Genomic DNA, 25,752 nt, shown 5'->3' on the forward strand with positions numbered 1-25,752 from the left:
GTATGCGGGGCTGCCAGAGAAAGATCTGGGAGTTCTACAACACTGTCAAAACAGAGCCATCCGGCTCATCAAGAAACTAGACTGGACAGATTCTGTCACAAAAGCACGCAGGGAACTCCACTGGCTCCCAGTGAAAGAGAGAGTGCAGTTTAAGCTGTGCTGCTTAACACACAAAGCTCTCTACAAAACAGGTCCCATCTACCTGCAAAAGAAGATAACACGTCACCATCCTCCTAGAGAACTGAGATCCACCTCAGCCTCCCTTTTGTCGGTGCCAAGAACCCGCCTCAAGACAAGGGGGGACAGACGTTTCTCAGTAATGGCCCCCAAAATCTGGAACTCCCTCCCAGAACACATTAGAACAACATCAGATTACCTGGAATTCAGGAGGTTGGTTAAGACCTGGCTTTTTGTGTAGGATGACGAGGGGCCCACCAATATAGCCGTCGACAAGCGCTTCGATCGGATTGAGTTCCTCTAGAGCGCTATATAAGGACTTAGTAACATAACATAACATAACATAGTCGGTCCAACATATGGAGGGTGGAGTTCCAACGGGTGGAAACATCGCATATCAGCCGATGTTGGGGAATGCTATTGAAGCGATACACCCTTTGTAGCAGAAGGGTTTCACCGCCAAAGATGTCCTTTTCCCAATGGTGAGAGGTGCTGCAGGAACTCTAGGGTCATCCATGAGGGAAGCAGGAACAGCTCTTACAAGAGCTAGTGAACTGTGATATAAGTTTTCCCCAATAAGAGACAGAACTCAGTATTGAGAGTGAAGATGAACTGCCTTTATTGGTGCCACACTTGGCCTTATATACAAGCCTCCCATCTGGACCTGATGGGGAACTGCGTGACAAACACACAGACCAATGGAAACTGGACACACAATCCCTCTCCTCTGCCTGGGAGATAATTAGGTCAGGGAGAGAATTAGGTCAGATGCAATTACCAAACACAATTAACAAAACACAATAGGCTCTGCCTGTGATACAATTACCAATCACTCACAGGCCGAAAAAAAGGTTTTAAAGCCAAATACATTACAGGGGCCATATAGAAAAGGGAACAGTCGGCATCCAATGAATAACCAGGTGGGCAAATAAATAGTGGTGAGATCCAAAAGGCAGAGAGTCTGTCACAATGCTCCCTTTTTGTGGAACACCCGGCAGACCCGGATTGACCCTATTCGGATTAACTTGGGGCTGTCCGGACTCTTGTTATGGGCTGAGTTCTGTTTGCCTGGATAATCCATCTGCATTACCGTTTTGTCTACTGGGCCTGTATTGGATTGTAAAATTATATGGCTGCAGGGCCATTTCAATAGTCGTCCATTGTCCCCTGCGACCCAGGGCTTGTGGTCTGTGATCAAGGTGAATTCACGCCCATACAAATATGAAGTAAGTTTTTTCAAAGCCCATACCAAGGCCAAACATTCTTTTTCCACTGCCGCATAGCTCACATCATGAGGTAACAGTTTCCTACTGATACACGACAGGGTGCTCCGCTCCATTTTCTCCCACTTGCCTTAGAACTGCTCCCAGTCCGAACATCGAGGCATCTGTGTGCACGATCAAACGTTTGTCAGCGACCAGGGCAGCCAAGACAGGAGCATTCACTAAGGCAGTCTTTATTGCTTGAAAGGCCTTTTCGCAGTCAGGGGACCACAGGACCTGTCTGGGTAGGTTATTTTTCGTCAAATCAGTCAAGGGTTTGGCCATTGCACTATAGTCTGGGACAAACCGTCTATAGTACCCTGCGGTTCCCAGGAAGGCCAGTACTTGGGTCTTAGTACGTGGTGTGGGCTAGTTAGCGACTGCTTCGATCTTGGCAGGCTCTGGTCTCTGTTTCCCACACCATACCCGATGTCCCAAATACTGGACTTCTGCCATACCTACATGGCACTTATCTGGTTTCAGTGTCAAGCCGGCAGCCTGAATCTGATCTAATACTGTCCCTACATGCCTTAAGTGTTCTTCCCAGGAGTCAATGTAGACCGCAATGTGATCCAGGTATGTACAGGCAAATTCCTGGATGCCATCAAAAAGTCTATCCACCAAGCATTGGAAAGTGACCAGGGCGTTTTTCATCCCGAATGGCATGACCTTAAAATGGTACAAGCCAAACAGGGTGACAAAAGCCGACTTGGGGACAGCGTCTTCATCCAGGGGAATCTGCCAGTACCCCTTGCAGAGGTTTATGGTGGTCAGATAGTGTCCCCTGGCGATACGGTGTAGCAGTTCGTCTACTCGGGGCATGGGGTAGGCGTCGGTCACTGTTTTATCATTTAGCCCGCCGATAGTGTACGCAGAAGCGGGTAGTCCCATCCTTTTTCGGGACTAGGACTACTGTAGATGACCACGGGCTATCAGATGGCTCAATGACGCCTAACCTCAACATTTCCTGTATCTCCCCTCTCATCCCTTCACGGACAGTTTCGGGTATCCAGTAGGAGGGCTGTCTAAGGGGACTTTGCCTGGGGGTTTATACCTTGTGGGTGGTGAGAAAGGTACAACCGAGTTCTTGGGAAAACATTTGCCGTTTACTCGCTAGTAAGTGGAGCATCTGCTCCCGTTCAGTGGGATTTAGTTGGTCCTCTAACTGGACTTGGCGGGTGGGGTCACTCTGGGGTTGTCTCTCTAAAAGGTCGAGTAAGGGTAAATTGTCTTGGTCATCAGTAGCTGGGGCACATACGGCTGCTACGTCCTCCTGCCTTTCCTGATATTCTTTTAACATATTTATGTGAAAGGACCACCTTATCCTCTCATCTTTACAGCTAGCAATGGCATAAGTGGGGTCACATAGTTGCTCTACTACTTTATAGGGACCTTGCCACGCTACCTGTAGTTTATCGGTCTTGATAGGTTTCAAGACTAACACCTTCTCTCCTATCTGGAATGTATGCTGACGGGCACTCCTATCATACCATACTTTCTGTCGTCCCTGGGCCACCTGGAGTTTCTCCTTTGCCATCTGGGCTAATTGCTCCATGCGGTCCATGAGGTCTACCACGTATGATACGATAGGAGTCCCTTCCCTCTCTGTCTCTCCCTCCCAGTGCTCACAAATGAGATCAAGGGGACCTCGTACCCTTCTCCCACGTAACAGCTCACAGGATTCCTGCGGCACCTCTCGGTATGCAAACAAGAGGTGCGGTAGGAATCTTTCCCAGTCCCTGTAAGTATCTGTGAACGTCTTCAACATTTTCTTTAGGGTCCCGTTGAAGCGCTCACAGAGACCATTGGTCTGGAGGTGATATGGGGAGCTGAACAAGGGCTTAATATCACAGGCTTCCCATAAATGTTGGGTGAGGTCTGCGGTAAACTGCGTCTCTAGTCAGATATGATTTCTTTTAGGAAACCTACCCTGGTGAATATCTGGGCACTGGCAACAGTATCTGCCTGGATATTCGAGAGGGCTACGGCTTCCGGGTATCGGGTGGCGTAGTCCATAACTGTAAGGATGTACTGCTTACCAGACTGACTGGGTCTCTTAAAGGGTTCTTTTAGGTCAACTGCTATCCAGCTAAATGGCTCCCCAATAACTGGCATAGATAGCAGTAGAGCTTAAGGGTGGTCTCCCCTCTTCCCTACTCTTTGACATATATCACAGGTCCTGCAGTGGTGACGCATATCCTTGGAGACTCCCGGCCAGAAAAAATGCTGGGTTATTCTCCCAGCTGTGCGTGATACCCCCAGGTGTCCTGCGAGTGGGATATCATGTCCGATTCGCAAAAGCGCCAGCCAGTATTTTCGTGGTACAACCAGCTGGTGTTTCTGTGAAGGGACTGTCCCGTGGCTCCGGGTGACCGACACCCTAAATAACTTACCCTGCTCCCACATAAATGTATCTCCTTCCAACCCTCCCTCCCCATCTATGCCCTATCCCTGGGTGGCTTGCAGATGAGTGGAAGACTTCAAGAACCTCTTTACAATCAGATTGAACACATGCGCCATGACAAATAAAATAGCCTCCTCAAAAGGCGCGAGCCATGCGTCCTGCATGGCTCAGACCTCCTTGACGCAGCGCCGACACCATGTTCTTCTCGTTGTCGGTGACCATGGTTACAATTTTGAGTTGTTGAGGAGAAAGCCAGGATTCGATTTCTTGATGAAGGACGCAGAGCAGTTCCTCCCCTGTGTGACTCTGTTCGCCCAGGCAAACTAGGTGCAGAACAGCATGGCACCGCCGTGCCCTGCACATGTGGTATGCTGGAGATGCATTGTGAATTGTCCCTGTAGTGGAGGCTGAGGACACTGTAGAGGATGAGGAGCCAGAGGCAGACATTGTCGCAGGACCAACGACATGAGAACATTGAGGCAGCAGCGGCGCCACCTGACTAAGTTGCTGGTGTGGCTGGGCAGAACCCACATTTACCCAGTGGGCCTTAAAGGACATATATTGTCCTTGACCTTAGTTACAGCTCCACACGTCGGTGCTGCTGTGCACTTTGGCGGACACCGACAGGCTCAAGGACTGGCCTACTTTCTGTTCGACATGGGTGTGCAGGGCTGGTACTGCCTTTTTCGCAAAGAAATTACGGCTTGGGACTCTCCACCTCGGCTCGGCACAAGCCATCAGTTCTCTGAAAGGTGCAGAGTCCACCACTTGGAAAGGGAGGGACTGCAGCACCAGCAACTTGGCCAGAAGCATGTTCAGCTTCTGTGCCGTTGGATGAGTGCATGCATACTGTTGTTTCTTGGCAATCGCTTCAGTGATCGATTGCTGATTAAATGACTGATGAGGAATAGGACGAGGAGCAGTAGCATCAGGACTAGTAGATGATGGGAAGGACAGACCGCTTCCTTGGCTGAGGTGGTGGAGCCTTGACTTACGGAAAAGGGATGCGGGATGGGGATTGTGGTTGCTGTGGCAGGCTGGACCACTACATTAGCACCACGGTTCTCCAAGGCCACTTTATGGTGACGCTGCATGTGTTGACTCAGGGCTGTTGTGCCAACATTGGCACCCTGGCTACACTTCACCTTCTACCCACAGATTTGACAAATGGCCATGTTTACCTCCTGTGGGGTCTTGACAAAAAACTGCCAGACCGCCTAATATGGTATTTTCCCCCCAACATGCTGCGCTGACTGCATGCTACCGCTGCCTCCGTAAACCCCTGCACCGCTACTTTCCAAGCAGGTAGGCTCCTGCGAAGCGGGTGGGCTACCCTGGGCATGTTTGGCTCCTGACCTCCCGCTGCTGCCACCCTGCTGACTCACAGCCATACAATGACCTTGCTGGCTCAGCCGCTGCCTCATGCGCAAGCTGCCACCCTGTTCGCCTGATGATTATGAAGCCCCTTCTTCACCCGGCTCCCAAGTGCGATCGGCTACATCATCATCATTCGCTACTGTCTGCACATCACTGATGTCCCCCTCAACGGTCTCAGGGCCAGGAGCCTGACTGCTCGCAACACCAGCTCCCACGCGACTCTCATCATCACTACTTGCCCGCCTACCGGAGAAAGCAGAGGATGTCTCCTCCAGATCTTGGCTGGGCAGTAGCTGCTGACTGTCCTCTTGTAGCTCGTCCTCTCTGAAAAGTGGAGCCGAGCCTACGGCATATAATACTTCTCGCGCTGAGGGAACAGAAATTTACAGAGGCAGGTTGAGGACAGTTGGGGGCACAGGGCCTGCTCCCAGGCCATGCCAACTAAGCATTGTATCAGAGGAACCCACCAACTCTTGGCTGGGGATGTCTGATGTCACTTGCGACGAAGTCGAAGACCGAGTCAACCATTCAAGCACCGCTGGGTTGCTGGTCAAGACATGACTGCTAGATAACACTAGGAGCTCAGGCCTCTCGCTGCGACTCCTGCTAAAACCCCTTCCCCCTCGTCCCCTCTACTGCTGCTACTTCTGCCTGCGACAGAAACATTTTGGCCACTGCCCATTCCCTTTGAAGGGCCTATCACTTGTCTGTCTGACATACTGTAAGATAAAATAACTAAATTCAATTAAAAGTAAATTAATGCACCCCAAAAAAGGTTGTAGTACAATGTAACTTCACTACAGAACAGCTAAGATTTTTACTATTAATACCCCCCAAAAAAACTGTAGAACAATTTAAATTCACTGCAGAACGGCTAATAAGATGTACATATATTTCCTATTAATACACCGCATAAATGGCTGTATAGCAATGTAAATTCACCGCAGAACGGTTAATAGGACCTATGTATACTTCCTATTAATACACCCCATAAATGGCTGTAGTACAATGTAACCACCACAGAACGGCAAACAAGACATACTTTTTTTCCTATTAATATACCCCAAAAAAGGCTGTATAACAATGTAACCACCGCAGAACGGCTAATAAAACATACTTTTTCTCCACTAATACACCCCAAAAAAGGCTGTAGAACAACGTAACTTCACCGCAGAACGGCTAATAAGACATAGTTTTTTTCCCCTATTGATACACCCCCCAATAAAACTGTAGAACTATGTTAATTCACCGCAGAACGGTTAATAGGACGTAAGTATATTTCCTATTAATACACCCCATAAATGACTGTATGGCAAGCTAACCTGACCGCAGAACGGCTAATAAGACGTACTTTTTTTTAAAACTTTTAATACACCCCAAAAAAGGCTGAAGAACAATGTCAATTTACTGCAGAACGGCTAATAAGACATACCTACATTACAGACCAAAAGTTTGGACACACCTTCTCAAGAGTTTTCTTTATTTTCATGACTATGAAAATTGTAGATTCACACTAAAGGCATCAAAACTATGAATTAACACATGTGGAATTATATACATAACAAAAAAGTGTGAAACAACTGAAAATATGTCATATTCTAGGTTCTTCAAAGTAGCCACCTTTTGCTTTGATTACTGCTTTACACACTCTTAGCATTCTCTTGATGAGCTTTAAGAGGTAGTCACCTGAAATGGTCTTCCAACAGTCTTGAAGGAGTTCCCAGAGATGCTTAGCACTTGTTGGCCCTTTTGCCTTCACTCTGCGGTCCAGCTCACACCAAACCATCTCAATTGGGTTCAGGTCCGGTGACTGTGGAGGCCAGGTCATCTGGCGCAGAACCCCATCACTCTCCTTCATGGTCAAATAGCCCTTACACAGCCTGGAGGTGTGTTTGGGGTCATTGTCCTGTTGAAAAATAAATGATGGTCCAACTAAAAGCAAACCGGATGGAATAGCATGCCGCTGCAAGATGCTGTGGTAGCCATGCTGGTTCAGTGTGCCTTCAATTTTGAATAAATCCCCAACAGTGTCACCAGCAAAGCACCCCCACACCATCACACCTCCTCCTTCATGCTTCATGGTGGGAACCAGGCATGTAGAGTCCATCCGTTCACCTTTTCTGCGTCGCACAAAGACACGGTGGTTGGAACCAAAGATCTCAAATTTGGACTCATCAGACCAAAGCACAGATTTCCACTGGTCTAATGTCTATTCCTTGTGTTCTTTAGCCCAAACAAGTCTCTTCTGCTTGTTGCCTGTCCTTAGCAGTGGTTTCCTAGCAGATATTCTACCATGAAGGCCTGATTCACACAGTCTCCTCTTAACAGTTGTTCTAGAGATGTGTCTGCTGCTAGACCTCTGTGTGGCATTGACCTGGTCTCTAATCTGAGCTGCTGTTAACCTGCGATTTCTGAGGCTTGTGACTCGGATGAACTTATCCTCTGCAGCAGAGGTGACTCTTGGTCTTCCTTTCCTGGGGCGGTCCACATGTGAGCCAGTTTCTTTGTAGTGCTTGATGGTTTTTGTGACTGCACTTGGGGACACTTTTAAAGTTTTCCGAATTTTTTGGACTGACTTCATTTCTTAAAGTAATGATGGCCACTCGTTTTTCTTTACTTAGCTGCTTTTTTCTTGCCATACTACAAATTCAAACAGACTATTCAGTAGGACTATCAGCTGTGTATCCACCTGACTTCTCCACAACACAACTGATGGTCCCAACCCCATTTATAAGGCAAGAAATCCCACTTATTAAACCTGACAGGGCACACCTGTGAAGTGAAAACCATTTCAGATGACTACCTCTTGAAGCTCATCAAGAGAATGCCAAGAGTGTGCAAAGCAGTAATCAAAGCAAAAGGTGGCTACTTTGAAGAACCTAGAATATGACATATTTTCAGTTGTTTCACACTTTTTTGTTATGTATATAATTCCACATGTGTTAATTCATAGTTTTGATGCCTTCAGTGTGAATCTACAATTTTCATAGTCATGAAAATAAAGAAAACTCTTTGAATGAGAAGGTGTGTCCAAACTTTTGGTCTGTACTGTATATTACCTATTAATACACCCCGTAAGTAACTGTATAGCAATGTAAATTCACAGCAGAAAGGGTAAAAAGACGTACGTATATTTCATATTAATACACCCTATAAATGGCTGTATAGCAATGTAAATTCACTGCAGAATGGTTAATAAGACGTACGTATATTTCCTATTAATACACCCCATGAATGGCTGTATGGCAATCTAACTTCACTGCAGAACGGCTAATAAGATGTACTTTTTTTTACTATTAATACACCCCCCCAAAAACTGTAGAATAATGTAAATTCACTGCAGAACGGCTAATAAGACATACATATATTACCTATTAATACACCCCGTAAATGGCTGCATAGCAAGGTAAATTCACTGCAGAGCGGCTAATAAAATATACTGTACGTATATTTCCTATTAATACACCTCGCAAATGGCTGTATAGCAATGTAAATTCACCGCAGAACGGCTAATAAGATGTACATATATTTCCTATTAATACACCCCGTAAATGGTTGTATAGCAATGTAACTTTAACGCAGAACATCTAATAAGGCATACTTTTTTTTCCTATTAATGCACCCGTAAAAGGCTGTATCACACAGCACTTGCACCCCAATAACAAGCAAGGTTTGCTGGAATTACTGAGCTATCATTTAGTGCAATTTGGATCCTCAGGTAGTGCAGCAAGGTGTAATTGAATCGCTTCTATTACCCAGGCTGTACACATCCCTATTGGACCTTTTTATAGTGTGGATAATGCCTCCGTATCCTTTCTAGACACCTTGGATGATCTTTTCCTGAACATCTAAATCGTTTTTTCAGCACAATAAAGTCTTTCCTAGCACTGTCCCTATTGCCTGTTACATCTCTCCCTGCACTAAGTACACTGGAAAATGGCAGAAATCAAGATGGCTGAGGCTATTTATAGGGCTGTGACATCACAGGGGCTGGCTGACTGCTGAATGGCTGCATGCATGGCATTGTGTGTGATCCCTCATTCCCAGAGTTCTTTGCTCCATGTCCTAACATGTGCAGCAGCCATTTTAAGAAAAAAGACGTTTCATTACCACGAAGCGAGAGGAAATTCGACTTTGGTGCGAATCGAATATTTCCTGAAATCTGGATCGAATTCCACTTCATCAACTTCAATTCGCTCATCTCTATCAGAGACAATACCAATTCTACATGGCTGGAATATTGTCTGTCTTCAGTGCATGGAACACAGATGGATTTTACAGTAATCAGCTGAATATAGCCTACAAAACTCTTTCTTTATTGATGTCTATATATTTCACATATATTTATATATGTAAATGAGATCACCTGTATGACATCTTTTTACCAAGCTGAAAAAGCCCAATTTTAAGGTTCTCATTATGAGAGACCTTCCATTTCATTTAATAATCTTGTCCCCCGTCTTGAAACCATTTTTAGCTCTCCTACTGTTTATTCTTTATAGCAGGGATGCCCAACCTGCGGCCCTTTCGGATGTTGTAAAACTACAACTCCCACCATGCCCTGCTGTAGGCTATCCAGACAGGCTGGGAGTTGTAGTTTTGCAACAGCTGGATGGCCGCAGGTAGGGCATCCCTGCTTTATAGCATGTGAACTTTAAAACTGAATTCCTTATTCAAGATGTGTTTTTATGAGGGATTTATAAAGGAGTAATATTACATTGGAATCACAGGTTTTTTAAATGAAATTGGTATTGTTACTTTATGATACATCATGTTACTTTTTTACTAATATGTTAATGGTGTCTTTTAACATATGTACTATTGTGTAGTGTAATTTGTGCCAAAATGTAGTGCATTTTTGATGCAAATTGGCTAATCTCATTGTACACATATTTATAAAGTAAGTAATCCCAAAAGAATAATCCACTTTAAAGGGCTTCTGTCACCCCACTAAAGTGATATTTTTTTTTTGGGCTAGTGAAATTAGTTATATTGCGATATCTGACAATATAATTGTGCCGATGACGTCTTCTATTTCGGTGATGTCATCGGCGCAGGCGCACTGAGGGAGTTCTGAGGAGACGAGCCTCCTCATCTCAGAGCGCCTGCGCCGAATCAACACAGGCGCGCGATTTTTGAAATGCCGACAGGGCTGGCCGGAGGAGGAGATCCCGGCTGGCCCTGTCAAACAACACAACGAGGGGGCGGATTTCTGCAGCAGCTACCAGCAAGTAGCCGCCCTACTTGCTGGTAGAGACCGAATTTACATATATTAAAACTTCGTTTTTTGCAGAAACTGCTGGATCAAAGTAAATAACACAATTATATTGTCATATATCGCAATATAACTAATTTCACAAGCCCAAAAAAAAAAAAATCACTTTAGTGGGGTGACAGAAGCCCTTTAATGATAACTTCCCCTATTAATGCCATTTTAGCTATTTCCTCAAATAGTAGATCATCTAATTCTTTGACTTGGCTAGGTGGTCTATATATCACACCTACACGAGTTACCTTATGATTATCAAGCTGTAACGTAACCCAAACTGACTCTAAATTGGTCTCGCTAACTTGTATTAAATTAGATTTTATGCTATTTTTCACATACAGGGCCACCCCTCCCCTTTCTTGCCTTCTCTGTCTTTCCTATATAGAGAGAACCCTGGTATTGTTATATCCCAGTCATTACTCCCATTGAACCATATTTCAGTAACAGCCACTAAATCTATATTCTCAGATGCCATTATAGACTCAAGTTCATAGATCTTTTTCCCTAAAGTGCGAGCATTTGTAGTGCGTGAAAATTGCAGCAGGTTCTATATTCTGTGTTTTTCACGCAGCGCTGGCCCCATAGAAGTGAATGGAGCTGTGTGAAAATCGCATCATTTGCTTGCAGATTTTTTCACTGACAGTTGCTAAGAGATGTTGTTTGTAAACCTTCAGTTTTTTATCACACGCGTGAAAAACGCATTAAATCGCATTGCACCAGCGCGGAAAAAACTGAACAACTGAATGTAATCGCAGACAAAGCTGACTGCGCACGCAAGCAAAGATGCACATTTTTAACGGCACGCATCCGGAACGCATCCGGACCGAATCCATCACGATCGTGTGAAAGGGGCCTAAAAGTATTATTCTTAAATTTTTTTTGTTTTACAGATTGAGACTAGCCCGAATGAATTTGCACTATACATTATCCATGCCTCTGGAGGTAAGTATATATGTTGGTCAGTGTGTGGTCAGCATGAATGTCATAAGCATGAGAGTCCTCCTCAATTTTATGGACACAAATAATTTTTCGTGTCATTGCCTTCCAGTTGCAAAAATAATACTGACCTACTAAGCCACTTCTTTCTAGAAAATTAGGTCTAGGTCATGAGCAAAATTCCTACTTCAGTAGTGATGGTTGCATTATTCAATACAGCCAGTCCCTGGGAAATAATTTTCTGGTTTTAAAAAAACACCAATTTTGGACAAAAAACTAAATTTGCAGCCTTTGCCGCCTCTGTCAGTTTGAGATACACGCGTTACATACTGCCGTTCTATTCTGTTATTAAAAAAACACCCATTTTGGGCAAAATGCGTATTTGTGCAGTCTATGCTGCATCTGTCAGTGTGAGATACACGCTGGAAATACTGCAATAATATTCTGGGTTAAAAAAAAAAACTATTTTTGGCAATCCGCTACATCTGGGGCCTATGCTGCATTTGTTAGTGTGACATACAAGCTTGAAATACTGCAATAATATTCTGGGTTTATTAAAACATCCATTTTTAGCAATACCCTACGTACAGGGGCCTATGCTTCATCTGTCAGTGTGAGATACATGCATTAGATACTTGTGTTCTATTCTGTTATAAAAAAAAACACCCATTTTGGGCCAAATACTAAATTTGCGGCCTTTGCTGCATCCGTCAGTGTGAGATACACGCGTTAGATACTGGTGTTCTATTCTTTTATTAAAAAAACACCCATTTTGGGCAAAAACTTAATTTTCAGCCTTTGCTGCATCTGTCAGTGTGAGATACACGCGTTAGATACTGGTGTTCTATTTTGTTATTAAAAAACACAAATTTTGGGCAAAAAACTAATTTTGAGCCTTTGCTGCATCTGTCAGTGTGAGATACACACATTAGATACTGGTGTTCTATTCTGTTATTAATAAAACACCCATTTTGGGCACCAATGCCCAACCACTTATGTTTCAAGATGAGTACATAGGAGGACCACCGCAGCACTTCTCAGATGATGATGAAACACAGGTGCCAACTGCTGTGGCTTTCTGCAGTGTGCAGACCGACAAGGATGGCAGGGGTGAAGACTGGGTCGAAGATGATGTGGAGTCCTCGACCCCCATGGAATCAAGGTCATGCGAGTGACCTGTGTAGTTTGTAGAAAGAGGCGGTGGTCACACAGAGCCACCAGCACAGCAGAAGAGGGAGAAGGGTGCAAAAGCGTAGCGGCCATCCCCTAGACAGTACAGCTGCTACTGCCCGCCGCAGCAAGGGACCGAGCACACCAAAGCCAGCTCCAAGGAGTTCCCTGGCTCCAAGGAGTTCCCAATGTGCTGACGACAAGACATGAGTGGTTTGCACGCTGTGCAATCAGAGCCTGAAGCGAGGCATAAACGTTCTCAACCTGAGCACAACCTGCATGACCAGGCATCTAAGTGCAAAGCAAGAGCTGCAGTGGAGTAGACAGCTCAAAAACCAAGAAAGGTCTCTGGCTCCTCCTGCTTCCTCTTCTGCTGCAGTCTCAGCCTCTTCATCCACCTCTGGAGTGACAGTGCCACCCTGCAAACAGAGGATCTGCCAGCAACACCACCACCTGGGTCACCAAGCATCTCCACAATGTCCCACGGAAGTGTTCAGCTCTCCATCTCCCAAACACTGGAGCGGAAGAGGAAGTACCCGCGATCCCTGGCCCTGAATGCCAGCATTTCAAAATTACTGGACTTTGAAATGCCGTCATTCCGTCTGGTGGAGACGGAGAGTTTTAAAAGCCTTATGGCGGTGGCTGTGCCACAGTTCGTCGTGCCCAGCCACCACTACTTTTCCAGGCGTGCCATCCCTTCCATGCACAACCAAGTGGGGGACAAAATCAGGTGTGCACTGCGTAACACCATCTGTGGCAAGGTCCACCTAACTACAGATATGTGGACCAGTAAGCACGGCCAACTTCAGCACAGCCAGGAATAAACGACAGCAGGCAGTTTTAAAACGTATCTATTTGGGGGACAAACCCCACACCGTGCAGGAGCTATGGACGGCCCTTGAACAACAGACCGATGAGTGGTTGGTGCCTGTGAACCTCAAGCCCGGCCTGGTGGTGTGCGATAATTGGCGAAATCTCATAGGAGCTCTGGGACTAGCCGGTTTGACGCTCCTCCCTTGCCTGGCACATGTGCTGAATTTAGTGGTGCAGAGGTTCCCTAAAAATTAACCCCGAAATGTCAGAGCTGCTACATAAAGTGCGGGCCGTCTGTGCGCGCTTTCGGCGTTCTCACCCTGCTGCTGCTCGCCTGTCAGCGCTGCAGCGTAACTTCGGCCTTCCAGCTCACCACCTTATATGCGACATGCCCACAAGGTGGAACTCCACCTTGCACATGCTGGCCAGACTGTGCGAGCAGAAGCAGGCGATAGTGGAGTTTCAGCTGCAGCACGCACGGGTGAGTTGCTCTGCGGAACAGCACCACTTATGACTGGGCCTCCGTGCGAGACCTGTGTTCCTTGTTGCGCTGTTTCGAGTACTCCACCAACATGGCCAGTGTCGATAAGGCCATTCTCAGCGTTACTATCCCACTTCTATGCCTCCTTGGAAAAAAAACGCTTCTGGCGATGATGGAAGAGGATGTGGCACAGGAGGAGGAGGAAGTGGGATAATTTTATAGGGTTTCCGGCCAGTCATTCACAAGTGGCTCAGAGGGTGGGTTCCTGCACCCACAAATGCCAGGTACACAATTGTCCAGCCAGGGCACAGTACTGGAGGATGATGAGGTGGAGGAGGAGGAGATGAAGGAGGAGGAACCGTGTTCACAGCAGGGTGGCACCCAAACCAGCTCATGGCCATCATTGGCGTGTGGCTGGGGGGATACAGAGAACACAGAAGACAGCTTGTTGTTTCCTCTGACCAGCCTGGCACACATTAGCGATTACATGCTGCAGTGTCTCCGCAAGGACTGCCGAGTTGCCCACATTCTAACTTGTGCTGATTACTGGGTGGCCACGCTAGTGGATCCCCGTTACAAGGACAACGTACCGTCCTTGATTCCGTCACTGGAGCGTGATCGTAAGATGCGCGAGTACAAACGCACGCTGGTAGACGCGGTGCTGGTGGCATTCCCACCTGACAGCAGGGGCACAGTAGAAGCACAAGGTGAAGGCAGAGGAGGAGGAAGAGGTCGCCAACACAGCTGGGGCACCACCAGCACCTCAGAAAGCAGGGTTAGCATGGCCAAAATGTGGAAAAGCTTTGTCAACACGCCACATCAACCAGCACCACCATCTGATATGGAATGTCTTAGCAGGAGTCAGCATTTCAGCAACATGGCGGACCAGTATGTGTGCACACGCCTACGCGTACTAACTGATGCGTTTTCCCCCTTCAACTTCTGGGTCTCAAAATTGGGCACATAGCCTGTGCTTGCCCTTTACGCCTTGGAGGTGCTGGCATGCCCTGCAGCCAGTGTATTGTCTGAACGTGTGTTTAGCACAGCAGGGGGCTTTATCACAGACGAGCGCAGCCGCCTGTCCACAGCCAATGTGGACAAGCTCACGTTCATTAAAATGAACCAGGCATGGATCCCACAGGTCTTGTCCGTACCTTGTGCAGAATAGACATGTATACCGGCCTTACCCAGCCATTGTTATACTACAGCGCAATTGCTCATTGTTGTAGTTTTGGATATTATCCACTCTTTTGGAGTGTGCCCTAATTAAAAAGATTAATAAAGAATTTAAACCAAAAACCAGTGTTGGCTACCTCATCCACCTCCACCGCCGCTTCCACCTTCACCGATACGTCCACCGCCTCCTCAAACTCCTACTCCATATGGCCCTCCACCTCATAAATCAAGATGATTTTTCTTTATTTGTACATATTTGATTTGATTTCATTTCACTAATTTGTCTGTTACATATTCGGGTGAAATTCACCAATTTTTGGCTGTGATATACCACTGCTATACCTAGTAGACAGGTAAAAAAAAATCACTATTTTGTCTGTTACATATTCGGGTGACATTCACCAATTTTTGGGTGTGATATACTCCTGCTCTGCCTAGTAGACAGGTAAACAAATTTCACTATTTTCGGGTGAAATTCACAAATTTCTGGGTGTGATATACCCCTGCTATACCTAGTAGACAGGTAAAAACATTTCACTAATTTGTCTGTTACATTCTTGGGTGACATTTGACCATTTTTGCCGTGAATAAACCCCTGCTCTGCATAGGTGACAGGGACATAAATTTAAAAAAATCGTCTTATACATTGTCAGGTGACATTTTACCAATTTTGCCGTATACAAACCCCTGCTCTGCATAGGTGACAGGGAATTAAATTTCCAAAATTCTTCTTTAATTGACGCGCGACCCCTCCTTTCATTCAATGCTTAAACTTTAACAACTTGTCCCACATTTGCGCTTCAATAATTTGTCCCACTTTTCCGCTCGATCACATTTAATTTCAAACAATTAACCTCCCTTGGATGTGGTATCCCTTTCTCACGCTCCCTCTTCAGCGTGGAACCCTGATTCGCCGCTAACCGTGATCACCATGGTAGGCGCAGAAAAGAACATCAAGAGGTGGCTGTATGGTTGCATAGATGCAACTGTAGCACTGGGGGCATGTCCTGTATATAACGAAACTTTTTCATCAGCTGTGGTTCTTATACTTAAAGAGGTCTTACACTAATATAAATATGTCTCACCCAACAGATATCCGTGTTATATGACTTTCACCAAATACTACCATTTAGACTACATTCACACGACCATATGTGTTTTGTGGTCTGCAAAAAAAGGGATAACGCTCCATATGCCATCCGTTTTTTTTGCGGATCCATTGTAACAATGCCTATCCTTGACAGCAAAACGTACAAGAATAGGACATGTTCTATCTTTTTTGTATCCGCAATAAACGGGCCCCGTTCCGTGGGCATTCCGCATCATGGATGGGGACCCATTCACTTCAATGGGTCCGCAAATTCGGAGATGCACAATGGTGCGGAACAGAAGCACAGAACAGAAACCCACAGAAGCACTATGGAGTGGGGTTTCGTCCCGTACTTCCGTTCTGAAAACAGATAGAACATGTGCTATCTTTTTGTGGAACAGGCGGATCGCGGACCAATTAAAGTGAATGGGTCCGCGATTCGCTGTGGCTGCTCCACAGTCAGTGTTTATGCATAGCGGCCCGCAATTTTCTGGCCGCAGCACGGCCACGGGGTGCACACGTTTGTGTGCAGAAGGTCTTATGCTAATGTTATTAAAGCTATTAGGCTACCATTTCACCCTGTGGCAAATCTGGTTTGATATTTAGTTGCCATTGGTTACGTCCTGCATTGGAGCCTTGCAATGTAGGACGTAGGAAACATCATTGGTAAGAACAAAGTGCGCGGTTAGTGTCACATGTCCTGCTAATGTCAGGACACATCTTACTTCCCTAAGGCATGGGACAGCAGGCACATGACAGCACAAGAAGTAATATTCTATAAAAATAAAAAATAAAAAATCCAAGGAGGAATGGGAGCTAGAGTCATTGATGAAAATACACTGAGTGAATAGTAGTCTATGGGACAAGGCCATTTAAATATATTATTGAATTATTGTGACCTAGTGAAATATTTGTTCTTTAGAAAAGAAAAAGCTGAAGAGCACAGATTGTCCGCTCTGGGAAAGACTCTTACAAGGCCCTTCAGGAAACATTGCAAGGATGTTCCTCATGGACAGAGAAGCAGAAGAGATCAGCAGTGATGTATGTCCACATTACATTTGGAACATAGTTATGTTTAGAGTTGCTAGGAAAGCATATCACCAATACTTGATTCTTCTGCTCAACAGGTAGCACAGTATATTAAATTTAGCCTTCCACTTTTGGAAACCATTTTGCAGCGACTGAATGATGAGGAAGAGCGAGAAATACAAAGGACAATCGCTAAGTAAGCAACATTGTCTTTTATAGAGAGTCATTATTCGGCATCGTTAAGGACAACTGTTCCTGTCATCTAAATGGGGCTTACAGAAATCGATGTGGATGGCCCCAAAATGACTATTCAAATGAATGGGAATGATTTTCACTGGCAGAAATGGGGCAGACTAGCCGTAGACCCTACAAGGAAATTTCTTGGTGGGCTGATGCTCAGGGGCCACTGGAGCCCTCCTTACGGCCACTGGTTGCTTGCCTAACGATCTGATCCTCTCGGCATAAATTAATTAATACTAGAAGCATCAGGTAGTCCCAGAACTCAACTGTATCACTCTCTTCAGGACAGTGATACAGTTGAATACTGCAGCACAGGCAGCAGTATTTTGTGCTGCACTGTGGTATATGGGTCTGCTAGGGCAGTATTTTGAGCTGCACTGTGGTATATGATTCTGCTGGGGCAGTATTTTGTGCTGCATGAAGGTACTGCTGGTTCTGCCTAATTTTTGCCCCGCATTCTGTCAGTCTGGATCGGCCTAATACATGGGCCACTTTTATTTTTTATTTTTTCCAGGGCCACTTTAAGTTCCCAGTCTGCCTTTGCAGAAATGTCTGTACCAACTGTACCATATATGAATGTACCTTAAAAGGGGAAGTAGGCAAAAGTCCCTTAAAGTTATGGTCCCGCTTTGGGAGGCCTTTCTATCACACTGTCCCCCCAACTCACCAGGCCTGTGCAGGGAAGCATACTTACCTACTCCCCACCACTGGGTCCAGACTCCTTCGGCCCCTATTGACATTCTCCTGGCTTCGTGTATAAATATCCAGTTTGACGGGGATCATGTGATCCACTGCAGCCACTGACTGAGTGACATGTCCCTCATATGTCACATCACGGGCTCCTGTCAAGCACAGGGAATATGTGAACGCCAGTCATTGGCTGCAGCGTCACACGTGGCCCCCGTCAAACCAGACTTTATGAGCAGGGACCGGTGCACATCAATCGCAACACGTGACCAAAGGAGCCCAAACCCAGAGTGGCAGGGAGCGGGTAAGCATGCTTCGTTCCACAGATCTGGAGAGGTGAGGCAGTCTGGCCAAAATGTCCCCGAAGTTGGATAACCCCATTAAGGGGCAGCAAACCTCTTTGGGGAGTAAGGGCAATTTTTTATTTAGTGTGTATGGTCCACTTTTAGATCCTCTAAGGCTGAACTCACATCACCATTTAGCTTTCTGTTCTTTCGATCCATCAGAAGAAAAAAACGGATTATTTATTTTGTGCATTAGTTTGCACTTAAAATAACTGATCCGTCTGTTTGTGCCGATTCCATCAGATATCAGTTATTTTTTATGGGAGAAAAAGTACTGCATGCAGGACTTTTTCTCCATTCAAATTGCTGCTGTCCCATTTCTCTATTAGTTCAGGGATACCCCACTGGGTCCAAATGGACCTTTATTGTAGACTGCTGGAAATGTATTCATTAATATCAAGTAGGAATAATAGAGGAATGGCACAAAATAAAGTTATAGGAAAAGTTTCCAGAATTGTTATTACACAGACATGTCAGGAGAGGTTACAGGTTCTCTTCAAGTATCAGAAATGGCTTTTGCCCCAGTGTACATTTATAAAGAGTAAACATTATGACTCTCAAAATTACTAGACAAAGTTTATCTTACTATTGTATATATTGTGTTCATTTTTTTTTCTTATTTCTCAGGTATATTCATGAGAAATCCATATTACGACAATGCCTTAATTCAAAAACTGCTAAAAAAACGGAAACCACAGTATAAAAGTTTAAAAATTTCATAAAGAGGAAATGGATGAAGCTGTCATTTTTTTTAGATGGCAATGGACTACAATGTGCTCCAGATCCATAGTCATATAATGGACAACACATCTTGACTACAGGGATGTTGGGACTTGAGCTGTACTCTCATCAGGCTGTTTGGAAACATCAGTCATAATGATTTCTTTATTTATTTCCCAGCTATATGATATATGTGAATGCTGATTGTTAAATATGAATTGACGTGCACCATGTGCAAATGGAGACAGCCACATGATTGGACCACTTAAAGTGTATATTTTCAGACATTTCATGTAAACCTCAAGGTTCAAAGTGACTGTATTAAACAACCTCAAGATTAAAATATAAACGCTTATGTCATAATTGTATTTCATTTTGGGTGGGAGGGCATAAGTTTAGGTGTAGGTGGGATCGTTAGTTGGCAGGAAACTTTGTGCTACATTTAAAGGGCATCTCTCAGCAGATTTGTCCCTTTGAAGTTGACCTGTTACATTTGCACTTGGCATGTGTGTTGGTCCCATGTTCATATGTGGCCACATTGCTGAGAAAAATGATGTTTTAATATATTCAAGCAACTGGGGTATAGCCGTTACACCTAGAGGCTCAGCTCTCTCTGCCACTGCCGTGCCCCCTGCAAATTGATTGACAGGACCAGGCCTGTAGGTGTAAGGGCAATGCCCCCATTGCTCCTAGTGGCTCATTTGCATATATTAAAAAGTCAAGCGCACATGCAACAGGCCAGCCAGTTTCATAGGTACAAATCTGCTGACAGATACCCTTTAAGGCCCTTGAGGCACCTTCTTCACACTTTCTTCGTGAGCTGCAGGGTATAAGGGAGTGCAAAGCCAACAGCCGTTGGAAGAGCATGGCCCACTGCCCTTTATGAGGAGGTAGCTACTTACAAAATAGCCCCTCAAAGTACCTGTATAGGTCTGTTTTTTTGTGTGAGAGCATATTTGTTTTTCTGAGCATGTATTTGTATGCATGTATATTTAGGTGTTTATGTATGAATGTATGTGTGAACTCATGTGTATATATGTATGTGTATGTACAGTAAAAAGAGCCCACAGGCAGTGGCGTAGCTACAGGGGTCGCAGCGGTCGCAATTGCGACCGGGCCCCTGAGCCAGGGGGGTCCACGGCCCCCCACCGCCTCCTATTCAAAATGTGATCTAAATCATCTAATAGTGCCGGCCCGGGGCAGTGCTTTATAAATAATACAGTCTATTGTATAATGGTTCTATAGCCCTCATGTAATGCCAGGCTTATTACAGCATAGCCCTCATGTAATGCCAGGCTTATTACAGCATAGCCCTCATGTAATGCCAGGCTTGTTACAGCATAGCCTTCATGTAATGACAGGCTTGTTACAGCAAAGCCCTCATGTAATGCCAGGCTTATTACAGCATAGCCCTCATGTAATGCCAGGCTTATTACAGCATAGCCCTCATGTAATGCCAGGCTTGTTACAGCATAGCCCTCATGTAATGCCAGGCTTATTACAGCATAGCCCTCATATAATGCCAGGCTTATTACAGCATAGCCTTCATGTAATGCCAGGCTTATTACAGCATAACCCTCATGTAATGCCAGGCTTATTACAGCATATCCCTCATGTAATGCCAGGCTTATTACAGCATAGCCCTCATGTAATGCCAGGCTTGTTACAGCATAGCCCTCATGTAATGCCAGGCTTATTACAGCATAGCCCTCATGTAATGCCAGGCTTGTTACAGCATAGCCCTCATGTAATGCCAGGCTTATTACAGCATAGCCCTTATGTAATGCCAGGCTTATTACAGCATAGCCCTTATGTAATGCCAGGCTTATTACAGCATAGCCCTCATGTAATGCCAGGCTTGTTACAGCATAGCCCTCATGTAATGCCAGGCTTGTTACAGCATAGCCCTCATGTAATGCCAGGCTTATTACAGCATAACCCTCATGTAATGCCAGGCTTATTACAGCACAGCCCTGGTGTAATGCCAGGCTAATTACAGCCTATACATCCCCCACTCGCAGGCTTATTACTGTATATACGCCATACAGTGTCAGACACGTCACAGAGCGATCGCCGATTACAGACTCACATGTACAACATCCACACTCTGTACTCACTTCCCGTGCAGCAAAACGTTCCCACTCTCCCGCCAAAGTCTCCTCTTCCTGCGTTCGACCCCTCCCTAATCTGTCGTCGTTGCCATGGACGCGGGACGCTGATAGGCCCCTTTCCGTGAATGAGTAAATTTGCGGCCATAATGCGTGTGGCGAATGCCGATTACTCCTGTGCACACGACGGGAGCATTACGCCATGTTGTGTGTGAAGGAAAGTTCCGCTATTAGTGTTTAGTGATCCACACAGCGACACCTAGCGGGACAGTGGTCTCGGTGCATAGGGGAAGTGAGCGCGTACTGCGCTGTGAGCTTACTGTGCAAGTCTAGTTTCACCCCCTCAGGACTGGGGTTATTTTCAAAAAAAAAATAATTTTTATTTTACATCCACATTTTACTTTTCAGTTCAGGTACCCAAATGAGGGTTTGTTTTTTGGGGGAAAGAAAGTAGCCATTTTCCATTTTAGTTTTTGGTGGTAAACTGGGAAAAAATGTAAATGGGGCGAGATTAAAAGAAAAACACGATTGCACCATTGTTTTATGGGTTTCATTTTAATGGCATTCCCCAGGGGCGTAGCTATAGGGGGTGCAGAGTTAGCAGTCGCTGCATAAGAAGACACACAAAGCACTGAGGGAAGGGGGGCCCAAGCCTAACTCTTGCACCAGGGCCCATGAGCCTTTAGCTACGCCCCTGCCCACAGGGGAAAAAAAGGGACAACATAGGTCCTTTGTTTCTAAAGTATATAAAACCATCACTGGATAGTGACACAGACCTTGTTTATATCTTAAGTATTGCAATGTAGTAAAGTGCATATGTGCATACCGTAACACATCGAGGCAATGGACTTACATTCTCAAAACCCCAGGAGTGGGATGAATCCTGATGTGCATTTTGGCCAAATAAGTGTAAAAAGGCTTTTATGAATCAAGGTTATTACAACCGAAAGGCGTGGCAGGGTAGACAGATCTGTTTCTTTAGCTTTGTTTCTATAACTATTCATCCACCGGTGGTCCTGTTTTTCATGACTATCCTGATGATTGTTTCCTCACTACTGTTGGTTGTCAGTCTTGTTTACTTTAAGTGAGGAATAAGTCTCACTTAATGCTTGTACAAGGGTTCACCAGGATTCCAACTCTAAGGCCTCTTTCACACGGGAGTCTTATTTTTGGCCCGGATAAGAGGCGGGTGCGTTGCGGGAAAATGTGCGATTTTTCCACGCGAGTGCAAAACATTGTAATGCGTTTTGCACTCACGTGAGAAAAATCACGCATGTTTGGTACCCAAACCCGAACTTCTTCACAGAAGTTCGGACTTGGGATTGATGTTCTGAAGATTGTATTATTTTCCCTTATAACATGGTTATAAGGGAAAATAATAGCATTCTGAATACAGAATGCATAGTATAATAGTGCTGGAGGGGTTAAAAAAAAATAAAAAAAGTTAACTCACCTTCTCCTCTTGATCGCGTAGTTCCCGGTCTCTTTACTTCTTGAATGATGAGCTGTGGACCATGTGATTGGAGCATGTAATCTGACGTCACCAAAGGTCATTTAGCCCACAGCTCATCATTCAAGAAGTAAAGAGACCGGGAACTACGCGATCAAGTGGAGAAGGTGAGTTAACTTTTTTATTTATTTTTAACCCCTCCAGCACTATTATACTATGCATTCTGTATTCAGAATGCTATTATTTTCCCTTATAACCATGTTATAAGGGAAAATAATACAGTGAATAGACTGTCACCTAGCAACCATGCGTGAAAATCGCACCGCATCCGCACTTGCTTGCGGATGCTATGCGATTTTCACGCACCCCATTCACTTCTATGGGGCCTGCGTCGTGTGAAAATCGCACAATATAGAGCATGCTGCGATTTTCACTCAACGCACAAGTGATGCGTGAAAATCATGTGCACAGCCCCATAGAAATGAATGGGTCAGGATTCAGTGCGGGTGCAATACGTTCACCGCACGCATTGCACCCGCACGGAATACTCGCCCGTGTGAAAGGGGTCTAAGGCTACTTTCACACTGGCGTTTTGGCTTTCTGTTTGTGAGATTCACTCAGAATGCATCAGTTTGCCTCAGTTCCGTCTCCATTCCGCTTTGGAGGCGGACACCAAAATGCTGCTTGACGCGTTTTGGTGTCCATCTGACGAAACGGAGCCAAACGGATCCGTTCTGACACACAATGTACGTCAATGGGGAGGGATCAGTTTTCTATGACACAATCTGGCACAATAGAAAACGGATCCGTTCTCCATTGACTTTCAATGGTGTTCAAGACGGATCCTTCATGGCTATGTTAAAGATAATACAAACGGATCCGTTCTGAACGGATGCCAACGTTTGTATTATCTGAAATAATCCGTCTGTGCAGATCCATGACGGATCCACACCAAACACGAGTGTTAAAGTAGCCTTAGGCCTAGTTCACACGAACGTATGGCTTTTATAGTTTTTTGCGGTCCGTTTTTCACGGATCCGTTCCGTTTTTGAGTTCCGTTGTGTTTCCGTTCTGTTTTTCTGTTCTGTTTTTCAGTATGGCATATACAGTATACAGTAATTACATGGAAAAAATTGGGCTGGGCATAACATTTTCAATAGATGGTTCTGCAAAAACGGAACGGATACGGAAGACATACGGATGGATTTCCATATGTGTTCCGTTTTTTTTGCGGACCCATTGACTTGAATGGAGCCACGGAACGTGATTTGCGGGCAATAATAGGACATGTTCTATCTTTCAACGGAAAAACGGAAATACGGAAACGGAATGCTTACGGAACACGTTCCGTTGTTAATGCGGAACCATTGAAATGAATGGTTCCGTATACGGAACACAAAAAAACGGCACGTACACTCGCAAAAAAAAACGATTGTGTGAACTAGGCCTTAAATGTAACCCCTGACCAAGGGAGCGACCTTGATTGCTTTAGAAAGTTACCTACTAATAAAGAATGGACACTGTTGCCCCAGCTTTGTTTCTATGACTATTTGTGATTATCTATTTGTAACACTATATTGAGTAGTGTACAGTGTATACAGGTATATTCTGTTTTGATAGTTATTCTTTATCTTTAGGTGACAGCTTTTGATTTACATAACCTTCCCTTGCTAATTTATATTATGGTTCCATTGTACATCATTATGGGGTGGGGATTCCAATTTTCTCTATTTACGGTTGGGTCAATTTGATTAAATTTTTCATCTAGAGCTATCAATATGGTATATTATACAAATTAATGTTTTTTTTTTTTTTTTCATTTTATTGAAAGGTAGTGAGAAAGCTAGTGATTTCTCCTGCGTACGGATGTACAACACTGTTGATGTAATTTCTGACGTTGTCTTGATCCTTCTAATGTAAGCACATCCTCAACACTATAAGAATGTTGTAAGAAACAGAGGTGAGGAAGAATGCAGAGGTCACTATCCAGGACCACCGCCAGCAAACTCTAAATCTTCTACATATCTTTCTTCACCACTCCGGTTAGTAGATATAGGGCCACCTCTATGTATTTACCAGAGCTTATTGTAAGGCGTATTGGATTTTGCTACTACAGACCCACGTTACCTCTACAGAGTCATGTGGCAGGTAGCAGAGTCTGCACACCTATCAGATACAAAGAAGTAGCAGGAGAGAAATACAAGCCAGGAAAATCAGTTGGCGCTACATCAGTAGACACAGAGTTAATCCAGATCAAGCCAAAGTCAGTTCACCAGGAGTTTTAAATAGGAGTTAAAAGTAGCACAACTCAGAAATGCAGTAACAAATACCAGGACACATATGAATCACAGGCAAGAAGCAGATGGATGCTGAGCCAGGAACCCAATTGGCTTGGCATCCAGGCTCACTGATAGGTTGACCAGCCGGGGCTTGGCTGCTTGGCATGTCAAATGCACTAGAAGACCTGTGCATTGAATCTTGGCTGGGTAAGTTCTATACAAGTGTATGTTGCAGATTGTTGCTCCATTTCTGCTTTGCGGCCATGTGCTTTCCCCGAAAATAAGACATAACCATAAAATAAGCCGTAGCAGGGTTGCGGCTTATATGCTCAATATAAGACATACCCCGAAAATAAGCCATAGTGATGGGCGTGGCTATGTACCGGCACAGAGCGGTAAAGAAGACGCGGGCAGCCCTTCTCATCGGCCCCATTGTGACAGCTGCTGTAGATGCTGTCTCATCTGCCCCACATCTGTAGGTGACAGGGGGGTTGCGGGCAGCGCCATCAACACGATCGGCTCCCCCTGTCAGGTCCCAGTCGTTCTGTGTACAGCAAGCTGAGTGAGAAAGTGTAAGTGAAAGTCTCCTCAGCATCAGTGTGCAGATTGGACCCAGTTCTCAATGGATCACTGATAAATAAGCCATAAGACATCCTCTGAAAATAAGCCATAGTGGGTTTTTTTTTAGGAAAAATAAATATGACAGTGTCTTATTTTCGGGGAAACACGGGTATGTTTAT

At 45.0% G+C, this 25,752-nt stretch overlaps 1 protein-coding gene across 3 annotated transcripts in view; it reads left to right on the top strand.

Annotated features, from left to right (window-relative positions):
* RASSF6 (Ras association domain family member 6) overlaps positions 1-19,520 on the top strand; it is a 100,366-nt gene extending 80,846 nt beyond the window's left edge. For all 3 annotated transcript variants that reach the window (XM_044302925.1, XM_044302917.1, XM_044302906.1), the window contains 4 exons: positions 11,380-11,431; positions 17,078-17,196; positions 17,283-17,380; positions 19,083-19,520. In XM_044302925.1, coding sequence (XP_044158860.1) covers positions 11,380-11,431; positions 17,078-17,196; positions 17,283-17,380; positions 19,083-19,158 — 345 coding nt within the window. In that variant the 3' untranslated portion in view covers positions 19,159-19,520. The remainder of the gene's footprint in view (positions 1-11,379; positions 11,432-17,077; positions 17,197-17,282; positions 17,381-19,082) is intronic.
* The last annotated feature ends 6,232 nt before the right edge of the window (positions 19,521-25,752 follow it).

This window comes from Bufo gargarizans, chromosome 1 (assembly GCF_014858855.1).
Source record: "Bufo gargarizans isolate SCDJY-AF-19 chromosome 1, ASM1485885v1, whole genome shotgun sequence".
NCBI lineage: Eukaryota > Metazoa > Chordata > Amphibia > Anura > Bufonidae > Bufo > Bufo gargarizans.